This window comes from Saccostrea cucullata, unplaced genomic scaffold, assembly GCF_032062105.1.
Source record: "Saccostrea cucullata isolate Sc308-1 unplaced genomic scaffold, CSIRO_AGI_Scuc_v1 ctg2923, whole genome shotgun sequence".
Lineage (NCBI taxonomy): Eukaryota > Metazoa > Mollusca > Bivalvia > Ostreida > Ostreidae > Saccostrea > Saccostrea cuccullata.
The window spans coordinates 11,672-38,395 of record NW_026933595.1 but is presented as its reverse complement, the minus strand read 5'-3'; the positions used below and the strand labels follow the sequence as shown (position 1 = coordinate 38,395).

The 26,724-nt window shown below is 34.7% G+C and overlaps 3 protein-coding genes across 4 annotated transcripts; 1 reads left to right on the top strand and 2 right to left on the bottom strand.

The window, feature by feature from the left end:
• Positions 1-620: 620 nt before the first annotated feature.
• Positions 621-3,154, bottom strand: LOC134238710 (acyl-coenzyme A diphosphatase FITM2-like). Its single transcript, XM_062720829.1, has one exon. It carries the CDS (start codon positions 3,142-3,144, stop codon positions 2,218-2,220), a length of 927 nt encoding a protein of 308 aa, XP_062576813.1. The 5' UTR covers positions 3,145-3,154; the 3' UTR covers positions 621-2,217.
• A 227-nt stretch (positions 3,155-3,381) lies between these two features.
• Positions 3,382-12,943, top strand: LOC134238709 (zinc finger protein ZFAT-like). Its single transcript, XM_062720828.1, has 16 exons — positions 3,382-3,475; positions 4,748-4,967; positions 5,356-5,526; positions 5,693-5,794; positions 5,933-6,067; positions 6,315-6,848; positions 7,113-7,880; positions 8,113-8,565; positions 8,678-8,900; positions 9,190-9,314; positions 9,539-9,818; positions 10,245-10,461; positions 11,090-11,236; positions 11,487-11,598; positions 11,946-12,025; positions 12,464-12,943. Exons 2-16 carry the CDS (start codon positions 4,793-4,795, stop codon positions 12,773-12,775), a joined length of 3,834 nt encoding a protein of 1,277 aa, XP_062576812.1. The 5' UTR covers positions 3,382-3,475; positions 4,748-4,792; the 3' UTR covers positions 12,776-12,943.
• Positions 12,944-12,998: 55 nt separating this feature from the next.
• On the bottom strand, positions 12,999-24,683 carry LOC134238708 (neurochondrin-like). Of its 2 annotated transcripts, none has more exons than XM_062720827.1 (19): positions 24,546-24,683; positions 23,027-23,135; positions 22,713-22,812; positions 21,750-21,835; positions 21,399-21,463; positions 21,127-21,272; positions 20,729-20,856; positions 20,316-20,381; positions 20,079-20,154; positions 19,667-19,836; positions 19,360-19,554; positions 18,106-18,221; positions 17,258-18,014; positions 16,411-16,534; positions 15,145-15,234; positions 14,783-14,950; positions 13,954-14,052; positions 13,387-13,504; positions 12,999-13,288 (listed from the first exon to the last, which is right to left on the bottom strand). In XM_062720827.1, the coding sequence occupies exons 2-19, from the start codon at positions 23,108-23,110 to the stop codon at positions 13,216-13,218; spliced, it is 2,661 nt and encodes an 886-aa protein (XP_062576811.1). In that variant the 5' UTR covers positions 23,111-23,135; positions 24,546-24,683; the 3' UTR covers positions 12,999-13,215. The 2 variants fall into 2 exon arrangements, with proteins under 2 accessions (XP_062576811.1, XP_062576810.1); XM_062720826.1 differs by having other exon boundaries at positions 24,576-24,683.
• Between the last annotated feature and the right edge of the window lie 2,041 nt (positions 24,684-26,724).

The following is a 26,724-nucleotide window of genomic DNA, read 5'->3' as shown; positions in this document are numbered from 1 at the left end:
ATACGTAATGTTTTCGCACGTTCAGTGCATATTTTTTAAAAGCTTGCAATTTTTTTCTCCATGCAGTACATAGAGATTACCCCCAGATGTAGGCCCCAGGTGGGTGGGGTGGAGCGGTTTCATCGAATATTTTTAGGTAAGTTTGAAAATTAGCAATCATTTAATTCATACTTTATGCGTTCATTAACTTTTCAATTGGAATTTTACTGATTAAAATTCTTTTTTTTTTTTCTTTTTGGGGGGGGGGGGGGGGTTCCTAATGAAAACAACCAGTGGCTCATGGGCCACTATACACACCATTATTATAAATTCAGCACTGCCATTCTCCATATGAACCTAGATTTATCTTTTTAAATCCAGTGGTTCAACAGAAGATTTTTTCTTTAAAGAAAATTTTTGTTTTCATTGTATATTTCAATGTCCAAACTTTCTTAATAAGTCCAAAATCTAGTATGGATGGATGGACAGACAGATGGGTTCCAGACAACAGATGATCAAAATAGCTAACTTTAGCTTTTAGCTTGGATGAGACTAAAATATCAAGAACAGACAAGCTAGTGAATACAACTTTCAATTTGGCTTTTAGATAAGGTGAAACAAAAAATATCAAGAAGAGAGGAGTGGATACAACATTTATTTGGGTAGTATAAAGTAAACCGGAGGTAGGAATGAAACAACAATGTTACACACATTAAGAAATATGCACTAAGTTAAAAAAAAAATGGAACTCAATTGTCAACATACAAGTATTGTAAAATGACAACAAAGAGACAAATACAGTATTAGAACAGTCATATGCATGAAACAAGAAGCACAAGCTCTCAAACATAGGGCGAAAAATCACAGTTTTTGAAGAAATTTGATTTCAATGTATTTATACATGTAAATGTAATTTACATTAAAAAAAAAAGTCAATAAAACAGTATTTGAAAAGAAAGCTCTTGTGACCCATATAATAAATTTTAATCCTAAATGTATATGACAAAGTCATATTATGTTGACCACTGAATTATCCTGAAAGAATTCTTATCATTTTTCTCTGTTTCAGTTTTATTATCTAGGATGATTGCCTTCATGCAGATTTCATAAATATAGAATATTGCTTTATTAAAAGACATGAAAAGACATGAACTGATCATTAACATGTTCACAAAAGCACTGTAGTATTTAATCAAGATAACAATACATAATAAAAACCCAACAAACAGAAAATACAAATACCTGAATACATGTATATGTATATAAGTATTTTGGTTCTCTGCTCATGACTAGATTGATCAGATGGCACCATAATAAATATTGGATTTCTGTGTTCCTGATAACAACCAATATGTGAACTACCTCTAATGCCCAAACCCATCATAGGTAAGATTATAATATCTAACATGTGTAAGAGATGCACATTTGTAATTGTATTAAATGTGTTAATTATGTCATGAACAAATATTGTAAATGTTTTCCTTTCTAGCATTATGCATAGAAAATATAATTATGTAAACAATTCAAGAGTGTTCCTGTGTTTAATACTGACAATTGCTTTTTTTGTTGGGGAGAGTAAGGGATATTCAACGATGCAGAAACTGAAAATCTCATGTGATTAATATTCATGAATCAATCAATTAACACATTAATCTATACAGATGTTCTGAATACAGTATGCAATATTGATAATATTAATACCCATAGAAGTTTTACAGTATTACTGTTTTGTTTGTTCAGACTTGATCCAGAGTACTTTACTATAAACATATTTCATTGCATATACATACAGTTCATGTAATTTATATTTACAATAAAATTCAACAATGTTGAATGAACACATTGAAAAAAAACATGCCTTTCAATTTCTTAAAATTGCACATATACAAGTACAATGGCCTGAAAAATTAGTTTTGTCATCTGATCTATCAACAACTGTTAACCGTTAAATCTGAAAATAAATATATTATTTAAAACAATGTTAGCTAAAATTTCGATATCTAGGAAACTAAAGGTATATGATAAAGTCTAGTGACTTGTATTTTCCTATGCCATGGTAAAAATTAAAATAATGGAGATGACAAATAATAATAAAAAAAAAATATATATAAAATAAATTAAAAAATCCACAAATTGAAATATGTTGTTTTATGGATTTATGGATAGTAAATAAGTAAATAACAATCCCTCATGAATCAGTGTAAGTGACAATATAAGAAATCTCCTAAATCAAAGTTTTCATCCAACTTTTGTAAATTTCATTTGACTCTCCCCGGGCTTAAGAAGCAGCTTCAGAGATCCGGTTTTTGAGTATCCTAGAATAAGTTTGTAACTTCCAAACCAGCAAGCTACAGCCATAAACACAGCAACAACTTTCTGGGAAGTAGTGTGGAATCTATAGACGGTCGATATAATCAGCATAAATTCCCAAAGTACAGTAAAAAGTGCTACAAATACAAAGGTTACATTAATGTACGGGGTGAGAATTCGATAACTCTTCCTTCCTTCAAGAAAGTCTTTCATATTTATGTTTTTGTTTTTAGGCAAATCAGGGTCATCAAACATTTCTCCAAGTTTTTTCCAGTCTTTAAATATCTTCACTTCTTCCGATATGGTAAGTAGATTGTGTATTAGCAGAAAAACGTGACCAGAAATATCAAATCCAAGCCATGACTTCCCATTTTTGATACATGCGTCTCTTCCAATAATTCCTTTCCCTGAACAAATTCCAACCACAGACTCGATATAATTTATCATGGATACCATTGTATACCACCAGAAAGTTCCCATGCAGAGCCTCAATAAATGGACTTTGACCATGCCCGTTTTACCCAAATTATACACATAACTTGTCTGTGTAATAAAGGCAGTCAATATCAAAAGGGTCCATCCCCAACCTAGCTTTACGAAATATTGATTAAATAAGTTATCTTTACTGGATAAGTAGGTTCTCGGAAGCTGGACCATGTCAGCCAAAACTGAACCGATGATGACGCCGGCAAAATACAGTCCAATCTTCACAGACGTATCAATGAGAAGTATTTTTCGACAGATTGACATCACCAACACCACCATAAACTGTGCAACATTTGTAGGCGGCGGGATTTGCTTTTTCTCTTGAGTTTTCTCTGTAGGCTTCTTTGACGAAGTCCTGGTCGACGCCATGTTTGTTGTTTACATTTATTAAAAAAGCCGGAAAGTTTAATATTAGGTGATCGGATAAATTATTTTATGTAAATTTTTGTTTTTTCTTTATAAATAATCACGATAACAAATCATAAAACATTTCTTTAAATTAAAATGAAAATAAATAAATATTATCAAAATTTGGGGCTAAAAATATTTATTTCTATAAAAATATTCCAATTATATCCGAAATAATTATTTTGGGTTGACTTTCCTTATTAGACGCTGGTTTTTCAAGCCGCCATTACAAAATTGACAGACACAACTTTTACATCCTTAGTCCTTGTTAATGCGTATTAACAATCCATCAGTGAGTATTTTTGTTGTTTATTTTTACACTCTTTTTACTACAGAAAGATAACTAAATCGAATGCAGAACATAGTATTTTGCTGACTCCATCTAAAAGTTGAGTTGATGTTCACATACGGACACAAAGTTTCGCATTTAATAATTCACACGATAATTTGTCTAAAAGTAAAGTAAGGCTTCTCTTAGCCTTTTGAATTATATGAATTTGTGTTACTTTAAAGACACACTCATTGAATATTTAAAAACCGATTTTATTTATCAATGACCATAATCATGATGTTTTCTCCCTTCAGGGGAGCTCACCACGAAAATCATTGCTACGGACCCTAGCTCTGCAAATATACTCATACAGTCTAGGGCCTAATGCACACTTTGCAAAATGTCATTCAGCAATTTTCATAATCTACAAAACATAAAATTCCTCATCTGCTTCACCTTGAGATTATAGTTTTCCTTAAATATATACTTATAGTCCAATGCATGCATATTTTGCAAAAGTTAAGTCCCTTTGTACAACATTTGTTGACCTTGACCTTTTCTTTGACATTGACCTTATTTTTCTGGAGAAAATGCTCAGTTCAGATTCAAGGTGAAAAAATTCATTCAACAGATCGGGATGAATCATCCAAAGGGGATATATTTGCATGTATTAGCCTATATAGGATATAATTTCCTAAATGGGATATAATTTTACAGTGCAAAAATTGATTTTTTATTTTGGCAATAAATGTCATATATCGGCAACAAAAAATCCTTATAATTTTGATTTGGCAAGCAAGTTTTTCATGAACAAGCTTATCCAGTCTGTTGATCCCTATGAGTTAAGGAACTTCTATGGAATCATTCTCCTTAAACAATTAATGAGTATATACAGAAAATCTTCTTAACCAAAAGTACTTATTTCCTTTATAAGTGTCTTGCTGCAGATTATGGCCAAAATAAAAATTTCAATTTTTTTCACTGTAAAATTTGTCTTATTTGGGACATCAGTGTTATATCCCATTTGGGCGAGTGGTCTCAACCTGTTCAAGAGATATTTTCATGAAACTCTGTATACTGATACACTAACCACTGATTAACATTTTTAACTTTTCCTTTAATTTCACCTTGACCTTCAATTTTGTATTGAATTTAATTATTTTCAAAGAACTATTTTATATTTGAACCTTCAATCTTTATCATACGGATAGATCAGTAATTTCTTTAAATACAGTATTTTAAGCTAATGATACATTCAATATATTGAAAAAAAAATGTATTTTTTCCTTTCAGACATGGAAGTTTTATGAAATATACAAACACCTGCCTTAAACCACCATGGATACATTCATCTGTGGTTCCTGTCAGATGACCTTCAATGACATAGAACAATTTGTTATCCACAAAAAAGATTGCAATGTTAATCTTTTACCCTCAGTGAGCCAACCAGAAACTCAGAGTGGTGAACAGGTGGAGAATGAAAATGTTGGCCATGTTGTAGTTTCAACAGCAGGTTTGTTCAGCTAAAATGACATATTTTTGTCATTTGAAATTGTATCTCAAACATTGTCATACTTTATCGGGAAACATATTTTATTGAATATTACAATAAGGATTGGGCAACAGGCAAGGACTATGTACACCCTCTCCTTTAAAACATGGTTATTTATCATTGTTTATAAACTAGAAAAGTATATTGGATATTTCTAAGTGATCAAGAAGTCCTACCTATTAATTTCTTAAGTATTTTTACCCTTGAAACATGTTTTCCTTGGATATCTCAAAGTTTTTTCTTGAGTTGGAGAGAATGAGGTTTGACTGTAATTTGTAAAATGTATGATATGTAATATAATTTAGCTACCCGTTAAACAATTATAATACACAATGGAATGTTCTCATAGATTCCAATGCTGAGGACCAGGTGGTGGCGTTTCCTGAGGGGAGCCGCGTGGTCACCACTGAGGTGGTGGATTCTGTGACAGGAGAACAGCAGACGGTCATCATTATACAGCCCGCCCCAGGGTCAGAGATGTCAGGGTCACAGGGGGTCACTCAAGAGGGCCAAACTCCAGGTTAGAGAAAAAAAAAGTTCAAATGACATCTGAAATCATTTTTCTGCACCTGATTTTAAACTAAAGTATCAAAATTACATATATTTAACTGGGTGTTTAATGTATTAAACAGAAGTATTATAAATGGATAACATGTATATAGTATTCTCAGGTGTAATATTTTTAGCTTCAGGAAAAAAGAGGGGCCGGCCTAAAAAGGAAAAACAGACTGATTCAGTTCCAGCAGCAAAGGTTCAGAAAGTGGAAAAACCTGCCGTTCCAGAAATGGGTACATGTCTATAAAACCAGGATGATTAAAGACAACTAATTTTTTTTTTCTTATTCAGATTTAGAAATTATATTGATAGTTGGATGTTTCTATAAGAAAACAATACATCTGGTTCAAGTGATTACACTTTTCTTGCAGGTGCTGATGGAAAACTTTACTGTAAAGCCTGTAAGAAGTCATTCCACAAGGAGAGGTTTTTTAAGACTCACAGGTGTATGCCGACAACAGACTATGTAGATATCACAAAGAAGAGTGTCCTCACTGTAGAATATGGTGAGTTCAAGTTCTAAAAGATAAATACATGACAGAATTGACGTATATTGCAAATTTTTAAGCAATGATTCGCACTGCTCATTGCACTGCTTGTAAACATGCAATTTACTAGATACATTTGCACTTGCTAATATACATGCAATTTGATGAATATTTGCACTTGCAAATATATGTGCAATTTACTGTACATTTGTTGACAGCAAGTACATGTATGAACTGAGATTTAATGGTTTAATTGTAAATGTAGGTGAGAATGAGGAAGCAGTGTCAGCCTCTGAAGATGAAGAACTAGATAATGATGAAGACAAAGACTTCCGAGTCAGTGACTACAAACTGAAGGACGCGGAGGAAGAGGAGGATGATGAAATAGAGGAAGATGCTGAGGAAGAAGAAGGGGAAGGGAAACCCAAGAAAAAGCGAAGATCTTACAAAGTCAGGATGGATGCTGATGGGGACGAAAATAAAGGGGCGCGTCCAACTGATCAAATCGGGGACGTACCTATATTTAGAACCGAGGCTGAAAAAGCCCTTTTTGAGCAGAGCTTGAATGTAGATCTGAGTTTTGTAGACAATCTTTTTCGTCAGCATATGATCGAGCAGGATTTGAATGATAAGGCTCCCGTGGCATCTCGTATGACAACTAACACATTGAGTCTATACTCTTGTAACATGTGTGACAAGATCTTCAAGACTTTGTCCCATATGAGATTGCATTGCTTGACTCACACTGATTCCAAGCCATTCAAATGTCCAAAATGTCTATATAGAAGTAATGGAAAAGGTAATACATTTACAAATACAAGTCTAGTACATTGTCTAATGAGAAACAATATTGAAGGAAAAAAATTCAATTTAAAATACTTTGGGATCCTAAAGTGACCTCTTTGATATTTGTTTTATTCTCTCATTTATTTGTTAATACATGTATATTGTCTTAACAGCCATGCTATAGTTGTTGTGCCCCTTGGTATATAAAATCAGTATTGAATATATGCACTGAATGCACTTTTGATAAATTTTGTTTTACTTAAATTGTTGAATTTAGGAAACCTGTACACACACATGAGGAAGCACACAGGACAATATTTCCGATGTAAATTCTGTGACTTCAAGTCAGTGAATAAAAGCCATGTTCTGGAACACGAGGCTGTACACAGCAATGTTAGGCACCAGTGTGATCTCTGTAAGAAAGACTATAACACCTTAAAGTCCCTCATCAACCATATCAGAAAGTATCATAAAAACACACCCAAGGGGGAGGAGTACCTGGCATCCTTTCTTCAGGGGGGTCGCCAAAGGGGCGCAACGGTTATTCATCAATGCCACGTGTGTAACAGAAAATTCAAAAAGAAGATTGACAGAGATCGTCACCTGTATGTACACGATATTAAGGACATCCCAACTATTCAGATGTGTACACTCTGTGATTATACAGCCAGTAGGAAAGTGTATCTGGAAAAACATTTTCAGAAGCACCGGGTCATTTACAGATGTGTGAAGTGTGAGGAGAAATTCCTGAGTACCATTCGTCTTATTGACCACCTCACCAACACACATTTACAGGACGACCCCACCACTAAGTGGGAGAGCATGTTTGAGGAATGTATCAACAGCAGCCTATATCTGCCCGAGCCCGACGAGAAGCTTAGCTCAGCTGAGAAGGAGTTGGTGAGTCTCCCAGCCGAGTTATCTCAGACCGACCTCCAGGGCCAGGCAAAGGTGGAGGTGGAACAGGTGCCAGGGGAGACAACCGGGACTATTGAGGCAGTGCAGGGGGAGCAGGATCTGCCAATGGCTGACTCAGAGGGACAGAGTAAGAATTTCATAGTGCTACTTGTAAAACACTGTTTTGTAAATTTCTTTATGTAAATATGTCAAAAATACAAAAGACTGCACATTTTCTTTTTAACAGTGTTTAAATTATTAGGAAATATTTGACAAAAATATAAATAATACTGTTGGATTTATTATTTCAGTAAAATTCTTTAAAAAAATTAAAAAAGTAAATTATGGATCTGTATATGTGCTTCATTTTACAACTCCAGATGTAGATGAAGAAGAAACTGACGTTAAACCATCACTGGAAGACGGGAATATCAAAGTAGAGAAAAATGATGATGAGGAAAATGAAGGCAGTGAACCTTTAACTTCTGATCCACAGTCTTCTTTAAAAAATGAAGATTCTTCATCACAGGCTGAGGAGGCTGGTCTTCCTCTTGTAGAAGATCAGGAAAGTGGCACAGTTAATGTAAATGAAGAAACTGTTCTGTCCTCTACTGAGAAAACTGGTGGGACATCTATTGAAGAGAATGTTCTAGAAATTACAAAGGAGGAGAAATTAGATTCTGCAGACCTCATCAAAACCTTAGGATACCGTCCGCTAACCCTGCAGGTATTTCACAAAATGAGGGAGACATTTGGGCATGAAGAATGTGAATACTGTGGAAAGCTGTATTACAATAAAATGGACTATGATCAGCATGTCAGAACACATACAGGTAAAAGATACAAGCTATCTCAACGTGATTGCACATAGCAAACTGACCGAAGGCTTATCTGAAGATGCTAGATCATTTTCTGATTTAACAACCAATTAAAAATTCATTTCAGGAGACAACCCTTATCCCTGCACAATTTGTGGATACCGTGCCTTGTCTAGAGATAGTCTGCAGTCTCACAAGGCTACCGAGCATGAGAAGTTGTCTTTCCCTTGTAAGGAGTGCGATTTTACAGCCAACAGTCGGTCACAGTTGTGGAACCACAGCCTTAAACATTCAGGTTTTGGAGAAGACATGGGCATAGAGTGCCCTGAATGTCAACAAAAACTGCCAAGGTTGTGAAAAATTAATTTAAAGCTGATATTACCCATAATGCATTTACATTTGAAAAAAAACAAATATGCTTATAGCTAATACACTTATAATGAATTGATGCTTACAGCGAAGTGAATTTTTTCCTCATGCCTATAAATATATTGTCATCTTAAAAGATTTAATGAATTATGCTTATAATGAAGCAACATCATCCATCTCTGGCACTTCATTATGTGTGTTTTTCTGTATACATGTAAAATAATGTGAGCTCTCTCTCTCTGCAAAAGAAGAAAACCCATTTTTTTCCAGCTTGACTTTATTTAAAGACCACGTAAGTGAGGCTCATCCTGATAGTAAGAACAAAGAGCTGAACAAGTTACATATCTATGCAGGCCTAGAGACCTCCCCCAAACACAAGGTCCAGGGGAAAATTGGTAAGACTGGTAACATTAAACAAACTGAAATTTTTGTATTTTATATGAACTGTAAAAATATTGTATATCTCTGCATTTCACTTTTATTAATCTATGAAATGTTACTGATTTTGATTGTTCTTTCCTCTTGAAATGTTCCTAGTCATATTTTTAGCTCAAACTGAACTACAAATACTGGCACTATGTGTTCCTCATTTGAAAAACAAATAAAACCTATTTTGTAGGCCGAAGAAGCTACAAGTGTCCCTACTGTGATAAAATGTTCTTCCGTGCCAACTCAGAGCTCCAAAAACACATCTGGATTCATGAAGGAGTGAAGCCATTTAAATGTCCCTTGTGTCCCCATGCCTGTAGGAGTAAGAACAACCTACAGGCTCACATGTTAAGGCATTCCAATGAGAAACCCTACACCTGCACAGAGTGTAACAAGGCTTACAAATCAAAAACAGCATTAAGGTGGCACGTCAGGTCCCATAAATCAGGAAGACTCTTCAAATGTAGCAAGTAAGGAATGTTTGTTATTAAGGATTCTCATCATGTGCAGGGTTTATACGTGTACATGTATTATATGAATTTATTCATTTGGGTATCTTTTTGCTAGAAAGGAACTTTTTAATTTGTAAGAAATATTGGACATGCAGTAAACAGCCAGTACCCAAAAACTCCTTGTGATTAGAAAATGTGTCCTAAACCCCTCAAACCCAATCCACCCCCTACCCCCTTTCCAAATCATAAAGAGTTGTTAATTCAGAAGATTGTTCAGCATTTGTTTTCCCATCAATTCACATGACAAAAGTAATACATGTACAGCATAAAAGTATTTGGAATTCAAATATCAACATTATATATATAGATATAAATTTTTTCATGTTTAAATAACCATAGTTTAGATCAACAAACAATTATATGCATGCTGACATTTTTCTTAAGGTGTCCTTATGAGGCCACTCAGGCAGCCCACTTGAGACGCCACATGGAAATTCACAATGTCATCAAGAAGTATGCCTGCCAGCACTGTAGCTACACAGCGAACACCCTGAGTTATCTGAAGGTCCACCATACGAGGAGTCACAAAGGAGTGCCCTACAAAAACGTAGATGTTCCCGTGGTAGAGGAGACTGGGCATGACTCTACTGGAACATCTCAGGTAGGTCTTCCTGCTTAATTCAAACTCCTTTCTCAATGAAAATGAATAATAGAAAATCTTTTCAGTGTTGTCAGAAAATACTGTAAACCAACTTTTATTCGCGACGACTTTATTTCGCGATTTACCAGGGATAGAGTAGTTCGCGACGATTAATTTTCGCGAGTAAGCTTTTTTGCCACAGTTTTCAATAGACAAATATACTACAAGGACCTGTTCGCGGCGAGAAATATTCGCGATGACGAGGCTCTCGCGAACTTCGCGAAAATTTCTCGCACGCGAATAAAAGTTGGTTTACAGTAAATAAAAATTTCGGCCACAATTGCAAGCATGCCTTGCATTTTGTTTATATGAGTGATCTGTATAGACACATTCACTGTACAAGAGATAACTGTTTATCTTGTATTAATTTGTGTTGAAAAATAATATTGCAAATGATTACAACCATTTGAGAATGCCAATCAAAGTGAAACACCTCTCATATATGATCTCTGGTACATGTATATTTATCTTAATAATGTGTCATGTAATAGATGCTATTTTTTTTTTAAAAAAGTAACACGTTAAGAGGACAGATAAAAGTATATGTAATGTTAAATATTACAATACCTGTGAAAACCTTCATTTCCAGGTTTACCGATGTTTAAGCTGTGACTACTTGTTTGGGAACTTGACAGATCTAAAGAGACATTTAAAGATTAGACATCATCTGACTCTGACAAACTTTGCTGGATTGGATGGAGATAAATCAACCGCCATAACTAACCTGACAGAACAGGTAAGAAAATCCAACTCTTTATTAGCTCACCTGAAACAGAGGGTTCAAGTCTGACAAAATTGTGTGCAGAATAAAATTTCCATGAAAGCATTTTAGCATTGATAGAATTATGTTCTTGTAATGTAAAAATGAATGGTAACACTCCAGAAATGTATCTGTGCAATCACAAATATCCAGTGATTTTAAAAAATCTAGATACAGTAATTATGCTTGTTGAAGTAAAAAACCTCTTTCTTATAAATGATTTCAGGTGAGCTCATTTCCAGAGGAGAGTTCCACTACTGGTTTGATGACAGAAGTAGGCCAGGTTGATGATGTACCAGAAATCAATGAAGTCCATACTGTCGATGCCTCAGTCACAGGTATAAAATATATAAACTTTTTTCCGTTGTAATTTTTTAGTTTTAGTGACTCTTTAATAGGCAGAATAATCCTAACTGGGATACATGCCAATTTCCTTGATGAAATTGTCAAAATAAAAAGGTATTTCTGTTCAACTTAGTTGTATTGGCAATATGTACATTTGGTAAAACTTAACAGGTTTATACCCCTGTAAGCCAATTCATTGATTTTTTTAATGATCAGTCATATACAGACTTGATGAGATTGGATGAAAGACAAAAAAAAAGAAATCCAAATGTATTTTTGTATTTCTTATTTTGTCATTGCATTGCAGGAAATTTTAAGAAAAATTCTTATTGCTTTTCAGAGATCGATTCCTCAAATCTGGATGCCAAAACTGCCTCAGCAGTCAATATTTTACAACAGATATTTGGAATGTCACAACAGGTATGCCAACAGACAATCTCCTCCACACAAGAAAGCTCTAAATATGTGCTTATGCTTCCATATCCAACTTTTTAATACACAAGCATATGCATGTATTATAAATACTGTACATTGAACTTACTTTCAGTGTAGTCTAGCAGTATACGTGCATGTAATATCTAGTGCCCCCATCTGCTTCTTGTTTGCTCCATCCCAGTATCTGTTTAAAACTACAGAATATTGTTTTTAGACTTCTTGTGTGCTAATTTATGATTGCACTATATTTTGAGTTCACTATAAATATGTGGATGTTGAAAGTACTTTAAGATAAGTGTACTAAGCTTTTACAAAGCAGCTAACCACACTGTAAACACTATTGCCTGCTGCATGTTCTTGAAAATAGATTTTTTTTTTTTTGAGATAGTACAAGCATAATAACTTGCGTTTTCTATTTTGCAGAATTCTGGTGGACCACAACAATTCACCATACAGTCAGAATCGGGGGAAGTAATGACTGTCAATCCCGAAACCATCATCGTCCAAGAGGGCGGAGAACAAGTTTTAGTTACAGACGGGAACCAGCCAGATAGTGGTCACCAGCAATACGTTATCCAGTACGTCAACCAAGAACAAATAGAGAACTCTATGGTAGAGATTCAGACCATTCAGGATGTTCAACATTTCCAGACAATTGAACAAGAAATCATTCATTCCATGGAGTCTCAACCTCTTGAGGACAATGTTGTTGAGCAGCAAATAGTGCAGAGCTGATAAATATCATTCCTTTTATTATCAATCTGATTGTTTTAATATATATCGAATTTTTAAAAACTCCCAGTATGAAGGTTATTATAATTAATATGAAAAAAAGACTCTAGCACTATCATCAGTGGATTTTTGGCTATAAAAGAAAATTCTTTGTAGATTTTTGATAGTAGCTAAAATCCATTATGGGCTTCTTTAGTTATGAAAAATAAAAATGTAAGAAATCAAATTGTTTTAAAAGTTTTATTTATTCTTGTCTTTTGGTTTTTTGTCCATGCCAGATAATGAATAGTGAAGTAGAAACCTTGTCTCTGAACATTTTCTCGAGAATTTCCAAATTAAAATTTGTAATTTCCAGTAGAGTTTGTGCATCTTCTGGATGCCGTATAATATTAATCTTCATCATATTTCTACAAGTCCAGTGCTGGAGTGAGCTAAATTTTTATTTAGGATTTCTTCTCATTTCCACTTTTTTCAGCAATTCCAAGCTCTATACGCAATTCTTTTGAATCGTAAATTCTAAAACGAAAAAAAAAATTAATTTTAAATCACACAAATGTACATAGTACCTTGTACACTTCATTTTAAAAACTCGTTGCACAATGTGAACCACTTACTTGGAAAGCTGTAGTCCCCCTGTTGTTTTGATGACATTTCTAACTTTTTCATGAAAATGTGCCATAGTGATAAACAAGGCCAGCACACATCTGATGACTTCATCTCCAACATCTCGACCTGAATCAGGAGGAAAGCATTTAATTCTGCCTCAAAATCAGTATCAACATGTAATAATCTTGATAATCGAATTATAAAACTGAGTATCTACAGAAACTCATGCTAGCTACAAATCATGGGTCTTGTACAATTAAACTTGTCTTATCCTGATGGGGTGTAATCTGAATTTTTTTTCTAATAAAATGTAAACTTAAAGTTCTACTGTAGAAAATTCAGTTGTTCTAAATATTGTCTAATCCAGAATGTATATTGCCTAATCAAGCCAATTTCTTGGTATCCAGTGGTATCCCGATTTGACAAGTTTTTACTGTATCAAATTTTTTATGACAATGTTTTTCATAAAATAGTCACATTTTGTATAATTACATTAGCAACAAAAATAGAAATTTTGGATCTTGTGGCACATAATCTTTAACAGTACATTACTATCAAATTTTGGGGAATCTAACCTTGTACTGCAATGAAGACTTTAGCCAGCTGTGGCATCATTCCTGATATTAGGACAGCTTTAATTAACTGGGGGTACATGGCTGTACAGGATGTCATTGCTGAAAACAAGAATAAATTGTACCAGTCATGTTATAATTCCTTCTAATAAAATGGTTTACTGTAACAATATGATAACTCTGTTTTACCATAATTCAATCAAATTTTAAAAATTGGCATTGAAACATGATAAACAAGAGATGTTTGTAAAACACTTATGCCCCACTCCCCCAAATGCCGGTATTTGGAATTTTTCTAACTCTAAGGGACATAACTCTGTCAAAAATGGCTCCTAGATATTTTAATGATAAATCTGTATACCAAATTTCATTTTAATATGTGCAACCTCTGCAAAGAAAATGAACAGAAATGGCAAATAACTGGAATTCTTCCATGTCTGAGGGGCATAACTCTGCCCAAAATAACCTGATAATACCAAAACAAAACTTGACCTAGATATTCTTATGATAAATCTGTACTGTATATCAAATTGCATTTGAATATGTGCAACCTATGCGAAGAAAATGAACAGAAACTGATAGTGGACCGAGAGACAGACCGACAGACAGCATTAAAGCAATATGCCCTCCCTTCTTCGAAGGGGGGCATAAAAATTATATTTATCAGTAATATTGTTGATTAAGTACGTACATTTAAACATTTTAAGCATACACTGGGAAGTAAATTTAGGCGCAATAAGTAATGTGAGGAGAAATATTACAATTAACAAAGAAGTATAAATAATACAGGTAAAATGTTGAAATAGAATAAGTACTTGAATCTTGATTATACCTTGTATTGTAAGAAACCAGAGTTGAGAAGCCTCCTCCCAGAAGGGGAGATAATTAGGAGATACAGTGAGGACGTCCTTCTTCCTGTTTTTAGAGCTGTTGATGAAGGCTCCCTTCACAAATGTACAGGCACAGATAAAGAAGTGCACCAAGACATCCTCAGCAGCAACTGTCAATATATACACTTTAAATGTACTGTTGATTCATATGCAATCTTATCTGACACCTTAATTTCAGACAAATTATTATTGGTTTATATTAAGCAAGACAAATTTTTCAGGAAATGTGGTTATTTTTGTAGATAATTGTTCGATTTTTAACATTTCTTCTAGGACTTTAATTTATCTAATTTATTTGACCTACCACTTCTTACTGCACAGCTTTGATGTCTCAAATAAAACATGCCAAGTGTAACCATTTTGAGCCACAAAGGGTTAAATTCTGTTTTTCTTCCTGAAAAAAGACATTCAAAACTAAGCTAAGACTACAAGCTAAGTGATTCAGTCTATATAAAGAAACACACACTCCTTCATCTATATGTGTAAGTTAACCTACACTTTATCCTTAAGAACTGAGGTCTACTTATCTGCAAGAGGCACTGCCTCCATTACAATCAGTGTAACATTTACTGAGTTGAGGTTTACTTACCTACAAGAGGAACTGCCTTCATTACAATCAGTGTAACATTTACTTACGTACAAGAGGCACTGCCTCCATTACAATCAGTGTGACATTTACTTACCTACAAGAGGCACTGCCTCCATTACAATCAGTGTAACATTTACTTACCTACAGGCACTGCCTCCAGGTTTACATTTACATACAAGAAGAGGCACTGCCCTTCATTACAATCAGTGTGACATTTACTTACGTACAAGAGGAACTGCCTTCATTACAATCAGTGTAACATTTACTTACCTACAAGAGGCACTGCCTCCATTACAATCAGTGTGACATTTACTTACCTACAAGAGGCACTGCCTCCATTACAATCAGTGTATCGTTTACTTACCTACAAGAGGCACTGCCTCCATTACAATCAGTGTGACATTTACTTACCTACAAGAGGCACTGCCTTCATTACAATCAGTGTGACATTTACTTACGTACAAGAGGCACTGCCTTCATTACAATCAGTGTAACATTTACTTACCTACAAGAGGCACTGCCTCCATTACAATCAGTGTGACATTTACTTACGTACAAGAGGCACTGCCTCCATTACAATCAGTGTATCATTTACTTACCTACAAGAGGCACTGCCTCTATTACAATCAGTGTAACGTTTACTTACCTACGAGTGGCACTGCCTCCATTACAATCAGTGTAACATTTACTTACCTACAAGAGGCACTGCCTCCATTACAATCAGTGTGACATTTACTTACGTACATGTACAAGAGGCACTGCCTCCATTACAATCAGTGTAACATTTACTTACCTACAAGAGGCACTGCCTCCATTACAATCAGTGTCACCTTTACTTACGTATAAGAGGCACTGCCTCCATTACAATCAGTGTAACATTTACTTACCTACGAGAGGCACTGCCTCCATTACAATCAGTGTAACATTTACTTACCTACAAGAGGCACTGCCTCCATTACAATCAGTGTCACATTTACTTACCTACAAGAGGCACTGCCTCCATTACAATCAGTGTAACATTTACTAAGTGTGTGCTCCTCCTAACCAAATTGGGCTCCATCACAGCAAAGTTCAGGAAAATATTACACAACAACTCCAATGCTTTCTACAAATCAAAAATACATACAACTATATCAAAGATATTGACAAGCATGACAAGTGATTGTGAACTTACCATTATAATTATACATTTTTAATAGAAAAAGTCATTCTTTTTAGAAATAGTTATATGATTTTGTGAATATTAAACTGAAAATACAGACCAAACCATTTAAGATATAGCAATATGCAAAAATAAGTAATCTGATCATTTGACTAAGGAACTAAAAATTGATAGCTGCCTTTCTTTACCCACTCCTACCAAGGAAGTACATATAACATTAAGTTTGATGTCAGCTTGAGAATATGTGATAGGGTACTTGCATGCTGAAAGTGCTCTCGGGTGGGGGGGTGTTCTATGACCTTTAAATTTAAATTCATCTTTTTTACATTTAAATATCATCTTACATGAAAGTGAATATATGGTCTTCATGTAAAAGGTATTTAAGCTATTGTATTATATAAAAGCATTGTTTTTTTTTTCAAAAGTATGTCAACATCTCCAACATGTCTAAGGTCAGTAGGTAAAAAATGTTGGTACCCTAAAAATGAAGTTTAACCCCTAAGATCAGGAGAAAGGTCATAAAAAATGTTGGTGCCTAAAATCATTTGCAATTTAAGGCTAAGGTGCAATTGATTACTTTCCAATTTACATTTTTTCACTCTTGCTCTGAAATACTCTCTTTGAAATAATTATATGAAAGATGTAAAATGTTAACAAGATACATACTACTACATTGTCATTGGAGTCATCCTTAAAATATCGCTTCAACATATGTTTCATATAATGGTTCAACATGGGTAACAGTTCATTGTCCACTAAGATCTGTCTGGGTTCATCCTCTGAGGTGAGATGACAGAGTCCAGGTAGGAGGAATCTCAGTAAATCCACACTCATACTTCCGGAATCTTCCAGATATGAGGCATCATCCTCATCCAGATCACTGTCCACAGCTCCATTGGAAACACTCTTAGAGGCCTCTACCTCATTATCACCAATCACCTTGTCAACATTTGGATCAACACTGGAAGAAGCACTATTGTCCTCATGGTTCATTTGGGAATTTCCATCACTAGAAATTGCTTCACAATTCTCCTTTGAATTTGCACTTTCCTCTTTAGTATCCTCAACTTCCTTTTTCAGTACCTCATGTTTCGAATTCTGAATCACATTTCCACAGTTACTGTTCACACTCTTGTGTCCTTCCTGTTTTCCTCTTTCAACTTCCATTTTTCCCTGTTCATCTACCCCTTCATCAACTTCCTTTCCTACTTTTTTCTCTTCACCTTGCTCTTCCTCGAAATTTCCTTCTTCCTCATCCTCCATGGTGAGGCATTCTGACAGTGCCTCGGAAATGGCTTGAGTGTCTATGTTCACTTTTTTCTTGATGTTTTCAAAACCAATGTCATCGATGAATCCTTTGGGATTTGCACCCAGGCCTCCCTCTTGAGAACTTAATATGTGGGAAAACTCCATCTGTAGTTTGCTAAAAGATAGAAGTTCACATTAAAATGACTTATAGAGTTATACCGAACTCATTACATGTAATATCTAACATATATATAATGACATCTTACCATAAATGTAACAAAAATGGCAGGATTTCATAAGTCTTTGATCTGAGGGCAGATGTTTCCTCAGCCAGCCATGCTCCTAAGACACGGACTGTAGCTATTACAACTGGGTTTTGATACTGAAAGAAGGTTTTCAAGTTAAGTGCGAATATAAATGATGCCAAGTATTGTTCACTCAATATGCAAACCCTTGTGAAAAATGTAGCTATTTATTTTCTTTGAAATTGTAATATCACTCAGTGAATGAAAAAATGTAATTCTTTAAGAAAAGCAAGGGAGGTAAAGGCTTACAAGGTCTAAACACTAACAGAAACAAGAGGCCCAGGGGCCACATCGCTCTACTGAGAAGCGTTGACCATTCTGTTCTTTACCAGATTTCCTCCTTGTGATACATAATGCATTCCCAACCTACCCCACTGATCATAATTTAGACATTTAGAAATCTACAGATCCCCAGGAACCTTCCATGTGCACATAAGTTTCAGCTTTTCTAGCCCAGTGGTTCTTGAGAAGAAGATTTTCAAAGATTTTTCCTATATATTTCTATGTAAAACTTTGATTCCCCATTGTGGCCCCGCCCTTCCCCCGGGGGTCATGATTTGAACAATTTAGAATCTACACTACCCCAGGATGCTTCCACATAAGTTTCAGCTTTTCTGGCCCAGTGGTTCTTGAGAAAAAGATTTTCACAGATTCACTCTCTATATTTCTATGCAAAACTTTGATTCCCCACATTTTGAATAATGTAGAATCTACACTTCCCCAGTAAAACTTTTCTGGCCCAGTGGTTCTTGAGAAGAAGATTTTCAAAGATTTTTCCTCTACATTTCTATGTAAAACTTTGATTCCCCATTGTGGCCCCGCCCTTCCCCCGGGGGTCATGATTTGAACAATTTAGAATCAACACTACCCCAGGATGCTTTCACATAAGTTTCAGCTTTTCTGGCCTAGTGGTTCTTGAGAAGAAGATTTTTTAATGATCCCACCCTATTTTTGTCTTTTCTTGATTATCTCCCCTTGTGAGGGGACTTGGCCCTTTATTTTAACAATTTAAATTCCACTTCACCCAAGGATAATTTGTACCAAGTTTGGTCAAAATTGGCCCAGTGGTTCTTGAGAAGAAGTCGAAAATGTGAAAAGTTTACAGACGGACAGAGGGACGGACAGACAGACGGACGGACGACGGACAAAATGTGATCAGAAAAGCTCACTTGAGCCTTTGGCTCAGGTGAGCTAAAAAGTCTGTGATTTTCTTACCTGTCCTTTGGCATTGTTTTCATCTGAAAGTTCCTTTAGGAAGAAAATGATGGAATGGAATGCCCCTAACATGGCTGAATGAAGCTGAAGGATCTGTTTTTCATCCAGTAGAAGACTAGGGGATGTGGTCAGGTAGATAATGATGTTCTCCAAAAGATGATAGCAAGCACAAAGCAAATCTGCCTTCTCTGAAATCTAATTAGATTCATTTATAAAACACTACTACCATTGTGTAATAAGTTGGTCCAACACATCTTCCAGTCCCCCAAAAACCAACTTTACATGGTGTGAAGATTTTTATCCATACCTTGTCCACGGGAAAGTTTTCCAGAGTCATCCTGACCTCGATACAACTGAGGTGTATAATCATTAGGAGCACTTTGTTGTCCTTCATGTTAGGGGGCAGAACAAACTCCATTCCTACTCGATCTATCAGGGAGGCCACCAGTTTCAGGGCTGGCTCTCTTTGAGCTTCTCCTGAAAATGCAGACAATAAAGAGGATTTATCAGAGAAATTAGTTTTCTTTAATCTTGGAAGTAATAAAGATGCATTTGGTATATTTCCTGAGTGTGTACCCTTCTGGGAAGTTTCAGTACTCCCATCCTTGAAATCCATCACAGAATAATGTAAAATTCCTTACATGTACATGAAATTCAAGGCTTGGAACATAAAAATGCTTAAATGGAATGTGATTAAATAGGTATTAGTTCTGACTTACCCAATCGACTGCTGAATATATCTTGAATTCCTTTCAAAATTGACTTATGCCATTGTTGCTGTTCAGCCTTTCTGAACTGAAATAAAAAAAAATAAATAAGCCTTCACAATTTAATGATATTTATTTCAAGAGGAAAGAATTTCAAGTTCATTTCCTTAAATTTAATTATAGATCCTTTCAAATTTTTAATGCACGTACATGTATGTTATCATCAAAACATGAACATTCAAATCTTACCTCAGATATAGGGGTCACTCTTAATATCATGCCAATGAAATTACAAAGTTCGAATTTTTCCTGGTCCTGAAATAAAATTATGGAAAAGTTAAGCATTAACACAAGTACTGTGTAAAACCAGAAATGAATAAATCATGGAACTATAAGACTGACAATTAATACAAGTAACTTGTTATATTACTTGCAGTCATAATCATGCTCCTCATGAAATACAACAATCTGCAAATACATGTGCTTTACATTACATCATTATATACATGTTGAAGACAAGCAAATACTATGGACTTGACATTCGCCAAAAATCAGACTCTGCAATTTGGAAGCATGAGAAAATGATCAAAAACACTATATTTATCATCCCTCCACTACTGTAAAGTTAACCAGTGTTCTTTCCTTGCAATGTTGTTCTGTACCTGATTTTCTGCCATTTTCTTGGCAAAATAGTTGAGCAGCCTTCCCAGAGCTTGTTCCTGTCCGGTCCAGACACACGGCTTCATTGTGTGCAATATGAAGGTCATCAAATCGAAGGCTTTTTTAGCTCCTGAGTTTCAAAAGAAATTAACACATATGAGCAGAATTTACATTTTATTATGAAGACAATTTGACAATATTCTAACAACAGTTACCTATGCAATAGTACTGTTTATGTTTCAAACTTTGAGTCAAAAGACTTCAATCAATGTAATTCTTTCTAATTAATCCTAGAGTTGTTAATCTGATGTCAATGCATTTTGGAAACTGAACACAACATATAAGACTGATAACTAATAATTTACTCTGTACCAAGAATATGTACATGAATACTGTATACCATATAATTCTTTAGCAATGACTTTGGTTAAGGCAGAGATGGTGCCATTGTCCAGCAAATGCTGTATTCCCTGCTGGGATCCAGCAAACATCTTCAGGATTTCAAACGCATCATTGATCATGTTATCCACCTCTTCATCGTCGTTACTATAGTAACAATCAACTAAAAATAATCTTTTGTACAAATGCACTTCATTATTTGAAATATAATAAATCACTTGAATTTGTTCTTGAAAATTTACATGTTGAATCAGTGTAAAATTATATAAATACCTCCGTCTGATCAGAATGACTTCATTCAGTGGTTTAAGAATGCGATACAAAGGGGCACTTTGCACCTAGAAGATATATTTTCAAAGTATCAAATTACATGTCCATCAGTAATGTAACTTGAAAAATTACACTGCTAAATGCATAGGTAAAACATTCATTAATTTTATAATTTACACACATCCAAAGTTTGACAAATTACATGTACATTGGGCATTAAATACAATGATACAAAAATCATCTATATTTCATAAACTTTAAGAATCCTTCTCCCCTGCCCACTACAAAATCTGTGAGATTCATCAAAATGCCTTAAAGAATCTTAACAAAATGTACATATATAATGTTTCTTACCAAGTCAGTATCAGCACAGAGCCCAGAGAGTACTGTTAATGCCATGCATTTGTAAATATTGGCAGAGCATTCTTCTGGCTGAGAATCTGCAATCATCAACATTTAATAATTACATGTACATATATATTTCTTACCTTTTTTAAAGTATTACATAAAGATACACATATTCATGTACATGTACATTTAAAATTGTTTCTATATATTGGATTTTAATTCCTGTTTGCTGTTTTTAATTCGGAATCCATAACCTCAAAACCAATCAGTCTGTGGACACCAAATGTAGAAAAAAATTGGAATGGCCTTATCACAGAGATCACAGTTGTAAAATATACTGAGCTTATACATGTTATATGCAAATAATCACAGAGTTCTTGAAATCTTTTGGTCCTGTCGGCAAAACCGATAAAAACAACCAAGGAACGATTACTTTGCATTCCGTGTCAGTCCAAATGACCAGTAATTGTTGAAATAAGAACTTTTGACAATCCGACCATATTTCGTATGAATTCCTTACAACCGACCGATCGTAATCTTTCAAACGCTTTTCTGCATCTTGTAATGGCTTGTAATGATAAACAAAAGTGCCAAACTATGATTGGCAAACTCATTTGTTGACGGCCCTATGGTAAGCCAGGTGAGAAAATCGAAATAGATTAAAAAACTTATGAAGCAAAATGGGCCCCCAAGAGAATTCAAAGAAAGTTGTAATACGAAGATCAAATCGTCATTAAGTGTGCAGTGTTTGTTGAAGTTGGGTACACAATGTTTCGATAATAAAATTCAAATACAGTTTTCATCTTTTTATTGATTTTTTTATTTGAACCGATAGAAATCTGTCTGACAAAATTCATATGACAGTCAGTTCAAATGACTGACAGCGAAAAAAGGATTTCAAGAACTCTGTAATCATGCATGATAAACATGTTAAATGTTTAGAAAAATTTAAGTATGAAATATATGAACCTGATTTCAGAAGTCTGATGAGAAATGACAATCCAATGGCATTAAAAATTCTTTTCTTGTCTTCTTTACTCATGTCTGAGCATCTTGTAGTTTTAGCCACCTAATTAATGAAAAATATACTCAATAAAATATACATTGTCCAATGCATATATGCACATGTATGTCAAATATACATTTTGTAAAAAGGATAATCCCAAAAAATTATATGTTTCTCCTTGCAAAGATTTTACAAAATCAAATTATAAAATTTTCACAATACCCATTTTTTAAAAAAAATAATTATTAGCTCAAAATGTCAAATTGAACAGAATTACCATCAACATGGCTGCAAACTTTTCATTGTCAGATGTAGCTTCCTGCAACTTGATGATGCATTTCTCCAAGTTTTTGTTCTCCATGCCTTTATCACTGCACACATAGAACCTAGCAACAACACACTTTAGTTTAAAGAAGATTTATTAAGTTAATACTTAAGAAAAAGTAAAATTTCATACTGAAATATTGCACTTATAGTGACTTTCATTGGCTTATAATTGAGCAACACATGACTTCTTGCTATATTTCTGTGTCTAACACACATGTACTTGTTTCGTATACAGCCTTACATGGCAATAAGATTAATTGGATTGTCTACGATGGCTTATAATTATTCAAGCAACATGAGACTTGTTGCTACATTTCTGTGTCTAGCAAACACGTTCTGTTTTGTATACAGGGCAATCGCTACACATCAGAGCTCAAGATAATTTTTTACCCTAAAGTGTATTTACTCCCTGATTTTTTTATCAATGCAGATTTTCATTTTCAGCAAAATGATTGAAGAGTAATGTATTTTGTTTATATATCAATGTTTTGACCTTTCTTTTGAGCTTGTAATCGAAGTATGTGTTTTTGAAGAGGGAAAAAACTTCAAAGGTCAGTTCCTGCATTTATTTAAATAAATTTTGCAAACACCAGCAAGACTTTTTGCTTAGATTGGGAAGCATTCTTTTTTGACAAGGAGGATTATACAGTAGGTCAAGTGCATTTACTAGGACACAATTTTCCTTCATTTAAGAGTCGTATCAATGTAAACAGAGAAAAGGTAATTGTGGTAAGTTGAGAGAGATGAAAAAATTGGCTATGAACCCATAATAAAAAAAATTATGCCTAGTGCATAGTCTATATGGAAATTGATTTTTTTGGGATAAAAGGCATATTAGAATATTCCTCGTCACTAAAAGGCTTTTGAATATGCACTTCGTTTTGATAAAAATTAAACACTGAGTTAACCTCTATTCGTATCATTAAGTAAGTCATACCTGTATTCTTCAACTTGTCGTGTGCAGTACTTTCGAGGTGTAATGCGTATCTATGATTGCTAATGCGTAATTGTATGCTCCAATTTAATTTTCAATGCATATTTTGTAAAATTTAATGCGTATTTCTGCAAATACGCACATTATCTGGAGCTCTGACACATGTTAGAATTAGTTTGCCTGTCTATGAAATAAGTGCCTGTGCCTGTGGTCGTAAAGGTGAGGATACCATCCAACAGAAGAAACTTTGGATATATGTGCGGACGTGTTCTATTTTGCTTGCAAATAGCCCATTCTGCATGCTGCAAATTGTAACCCAACATATTTTGCTACTAACAAAAAAAGAGACAATTATCAAACATATTACGTGACACCCCTCGTCAATGTGACCTTTTATTTTCAGCACAATAAAGAGAAAATTTCATTCGTTTGATTGATTCAATGTTGTGCTATGAGACAAGTTTTTTACAGTACTGAGGAAATTCGAACAAGTAGCGTATCATGATAGTGTGCATTCATAACCTCCTAGCCAGACCTGACAACGGTTTCAACAACTAGAGTCTACCTTGATCCAAAGTAACCCTTGGAGAGAACTTTATTTTCCGTCCAGCTGTCGAGTGTACCCCGATAACTGCTGTTCCGATTGGAATCAGGAAAAATTTGCAGTCACTGAGTCAGGCACGATTCTTATTCGATCGATACTTCTTAGCCTCCGAATACAAAAGAGTAGTATTAAAGAAATGTAACTCCGTTTCATTTTTATGCCCCCGTAAACGAAGTTTCGGGGGTATATAGTTTTTGTCGTGTCCGTCCACGGGCACTGGAAGTTAATGTAAATATATAGTATATGTGCATGTATAAAAAAAATACATGCACATACTAACGGTATATATTTACATGAACTTCCAGTGCCCGTTTGTCTGTCTGTCCCCGTAAACGAAGTTTCGGGGGTATATAGTTTTTGTCGTGTCCGTCTGTCTGTCTAGCTGTTTGTCCGATAAAACTTTAACCTTGCCCATAACTTTTGATTTAGTGGAGCCATGACTTTCATATTTCACATGTGTATTCCTCGTGACAAGAATTTTCTTTGGGTACCACCAAATTTGACCTTGACCTTGATCTTGGAGTTTGACCCACTTTTACATAAAACTTTAAAACATTTACTTTGGCCATATTTTTTGAACAGTAGATACCAGGACATTTATACTTCACATATGTAATGTTTGTGAAAGACCTTTCATTGGATACCAACAACCTTGACCCTTTGAGCTTGTAGATTTCCGTACTTGTGAAAAAACTTTAACCATGGCCATAACTTTTGAACGGTAAGGGGTACGGCTTTCATACTTCATATATGTAATCCTTGTGAGAAGACCATTCGTTGGATACCAAGAACTTTGACCCCTTTGACCTTGACCTTTGATATTGCCCTACCTTAAATAAGCAAATCTTGACCAAAACTTTTAAAAGCTTAGGGCTAGTGCTTTCATACTTTACATATTTAATCTTTGTGACAAGACCTTTCATTTGATAACAACAACTTTGACCCTTCGACCTTGACCTTGGAATTTGACCTACTTTTTCAAAAATTGAACCTTGGCCATAACTTCTGAACTTCTAGGGCTAGGGCTTTCATGCTCTACATAAGTATTCTATGTGGCAAGACCTTTTATTTGATACCAAATTACATTGACATTTTGACCTTGACCTTGGAGATTTGTGTACTTATTGAAAAAAAACTTCAACATTAATTGGCTTACTTTCAAATTTCACAATTGTTTTCCTGTGAGAATACCCTACTTTTAGTACCAATTAATTAAATTTGCATTTAAGAAAAGTTTAATCTTTGATATGTTGCCATACGGGGGCATCAGTGTTTCACAAACACATCTTGTTTTATTTTAAAATTAATTGATTTAATTTATCTATTATTTTTATTTGAGTAGGTGAGACTTTCTTATATTCCTCATGTGTTCCCTGCGACAAGATCTTTAATTCATCGGGAACCACCAAATTTGACCTGTTGACCTTGAAGTTTGACTCACTTTTACAAAAAAAATTATAAAATTTTTGGCTTGGCCATAACTTTTGAATAGGCTTAGTTGTTACTAGGGATTTAACTTCCAAATGTGTATTCATTATGACAAGACTTTTACAAGGAATTGTGATATTTTTTTTATCTTTTGACCTTGACCTTAGAGTTTTACTCACAGGCACTTGGGGGTTGACCCTCCCCTCCCCCTTCTCTTGCAATCCTTTCTAACGTAAGTTCTCATTGGCTTACGCCATGATGATTATGACATCACGTTTCTAGTTGGCTTGCTTTGTGTTGTGGTAACGTCTCATAACCACGACATTTGTTGAACAGATCGAACGCTTTTATTTGTTGTCCCAATTTTCTCCCAAGTTTACCTAACTGAACAAAGAAATGGAGCTAAAAGTGCACAGAAGCAGAGATAAGAGGGCAACGCCTCCTCTCATATATTTTGTATAGTAAAAAAAATCAATGTTGATTTCATATTTAATTTTTTAAAATTATCCTACTTCAAAAAGGAGGGATGGGTTACGTGTTATGTCAGCATCCATCCATTAACACACCCGTCTTTTTTCAATCTTATTTGTTAAAAAATTAAAGTTTTTTTTTTTTGCATTCCCCCTCCCCCTAATAGAAATCATGCATTCAATTTGTTTTGTATTTAAATCAGCGGTTTGTG

Excerpts from the sequence above, each read along its gene's own strand:
- LOC134238710 (XM_062720829.1), bottom strand. The coding sequence starts at position 3,144 with ATGGCGTCGACCAGGACTTCGTCAAAGAAGCCTACAGAGAAAACTCAA.
- LOC134238709 (XM_062720828.1), top strand. The coding sequence starts at position 4,793 with ATGGATACATTCATCTGTGGTTCCTGTCAGATGACCTTCAATGACATA. Across the intron at positions 11,237-11,486 it reads TAACTAACCTGACAGAACAG|GTGAGCTCATTTCCAGAGGA; the intron begins GTAAGAAAATCC and ends AAATGATTTCAG. Across the intron at positions 11,599-11,945 it reads TGTCGATGCCTCAGTCACAG|AGATCGATTCCTCAAATCTG; the intron begins GTATAAAATATA and ends ATTGCTTTTCAG.
- LOC134238708 (XM_062720827.1), bottom strand. The coding sequence starts at position 23,110 with ATGGAGAACAAAAACTTGGAGAAATGCATCATCAAGTTGCAGGAAGCT. Across the intron at positions 22,813-23,026 it reads AGTTTGCAGCCATGTTGATG|GTGGCTAAAACTACAAGATG; the intron begins GTAATTCTGTTC and ends TTCATTAATTAG. Across the intron at positions 21,464-21,749 it reads TCTGTGCTGATACTGACTTG|GTGCAAAGTGCCCCTTTGTA; the intron begins GTAAGAAACATT and ends TATATCTTCTAG.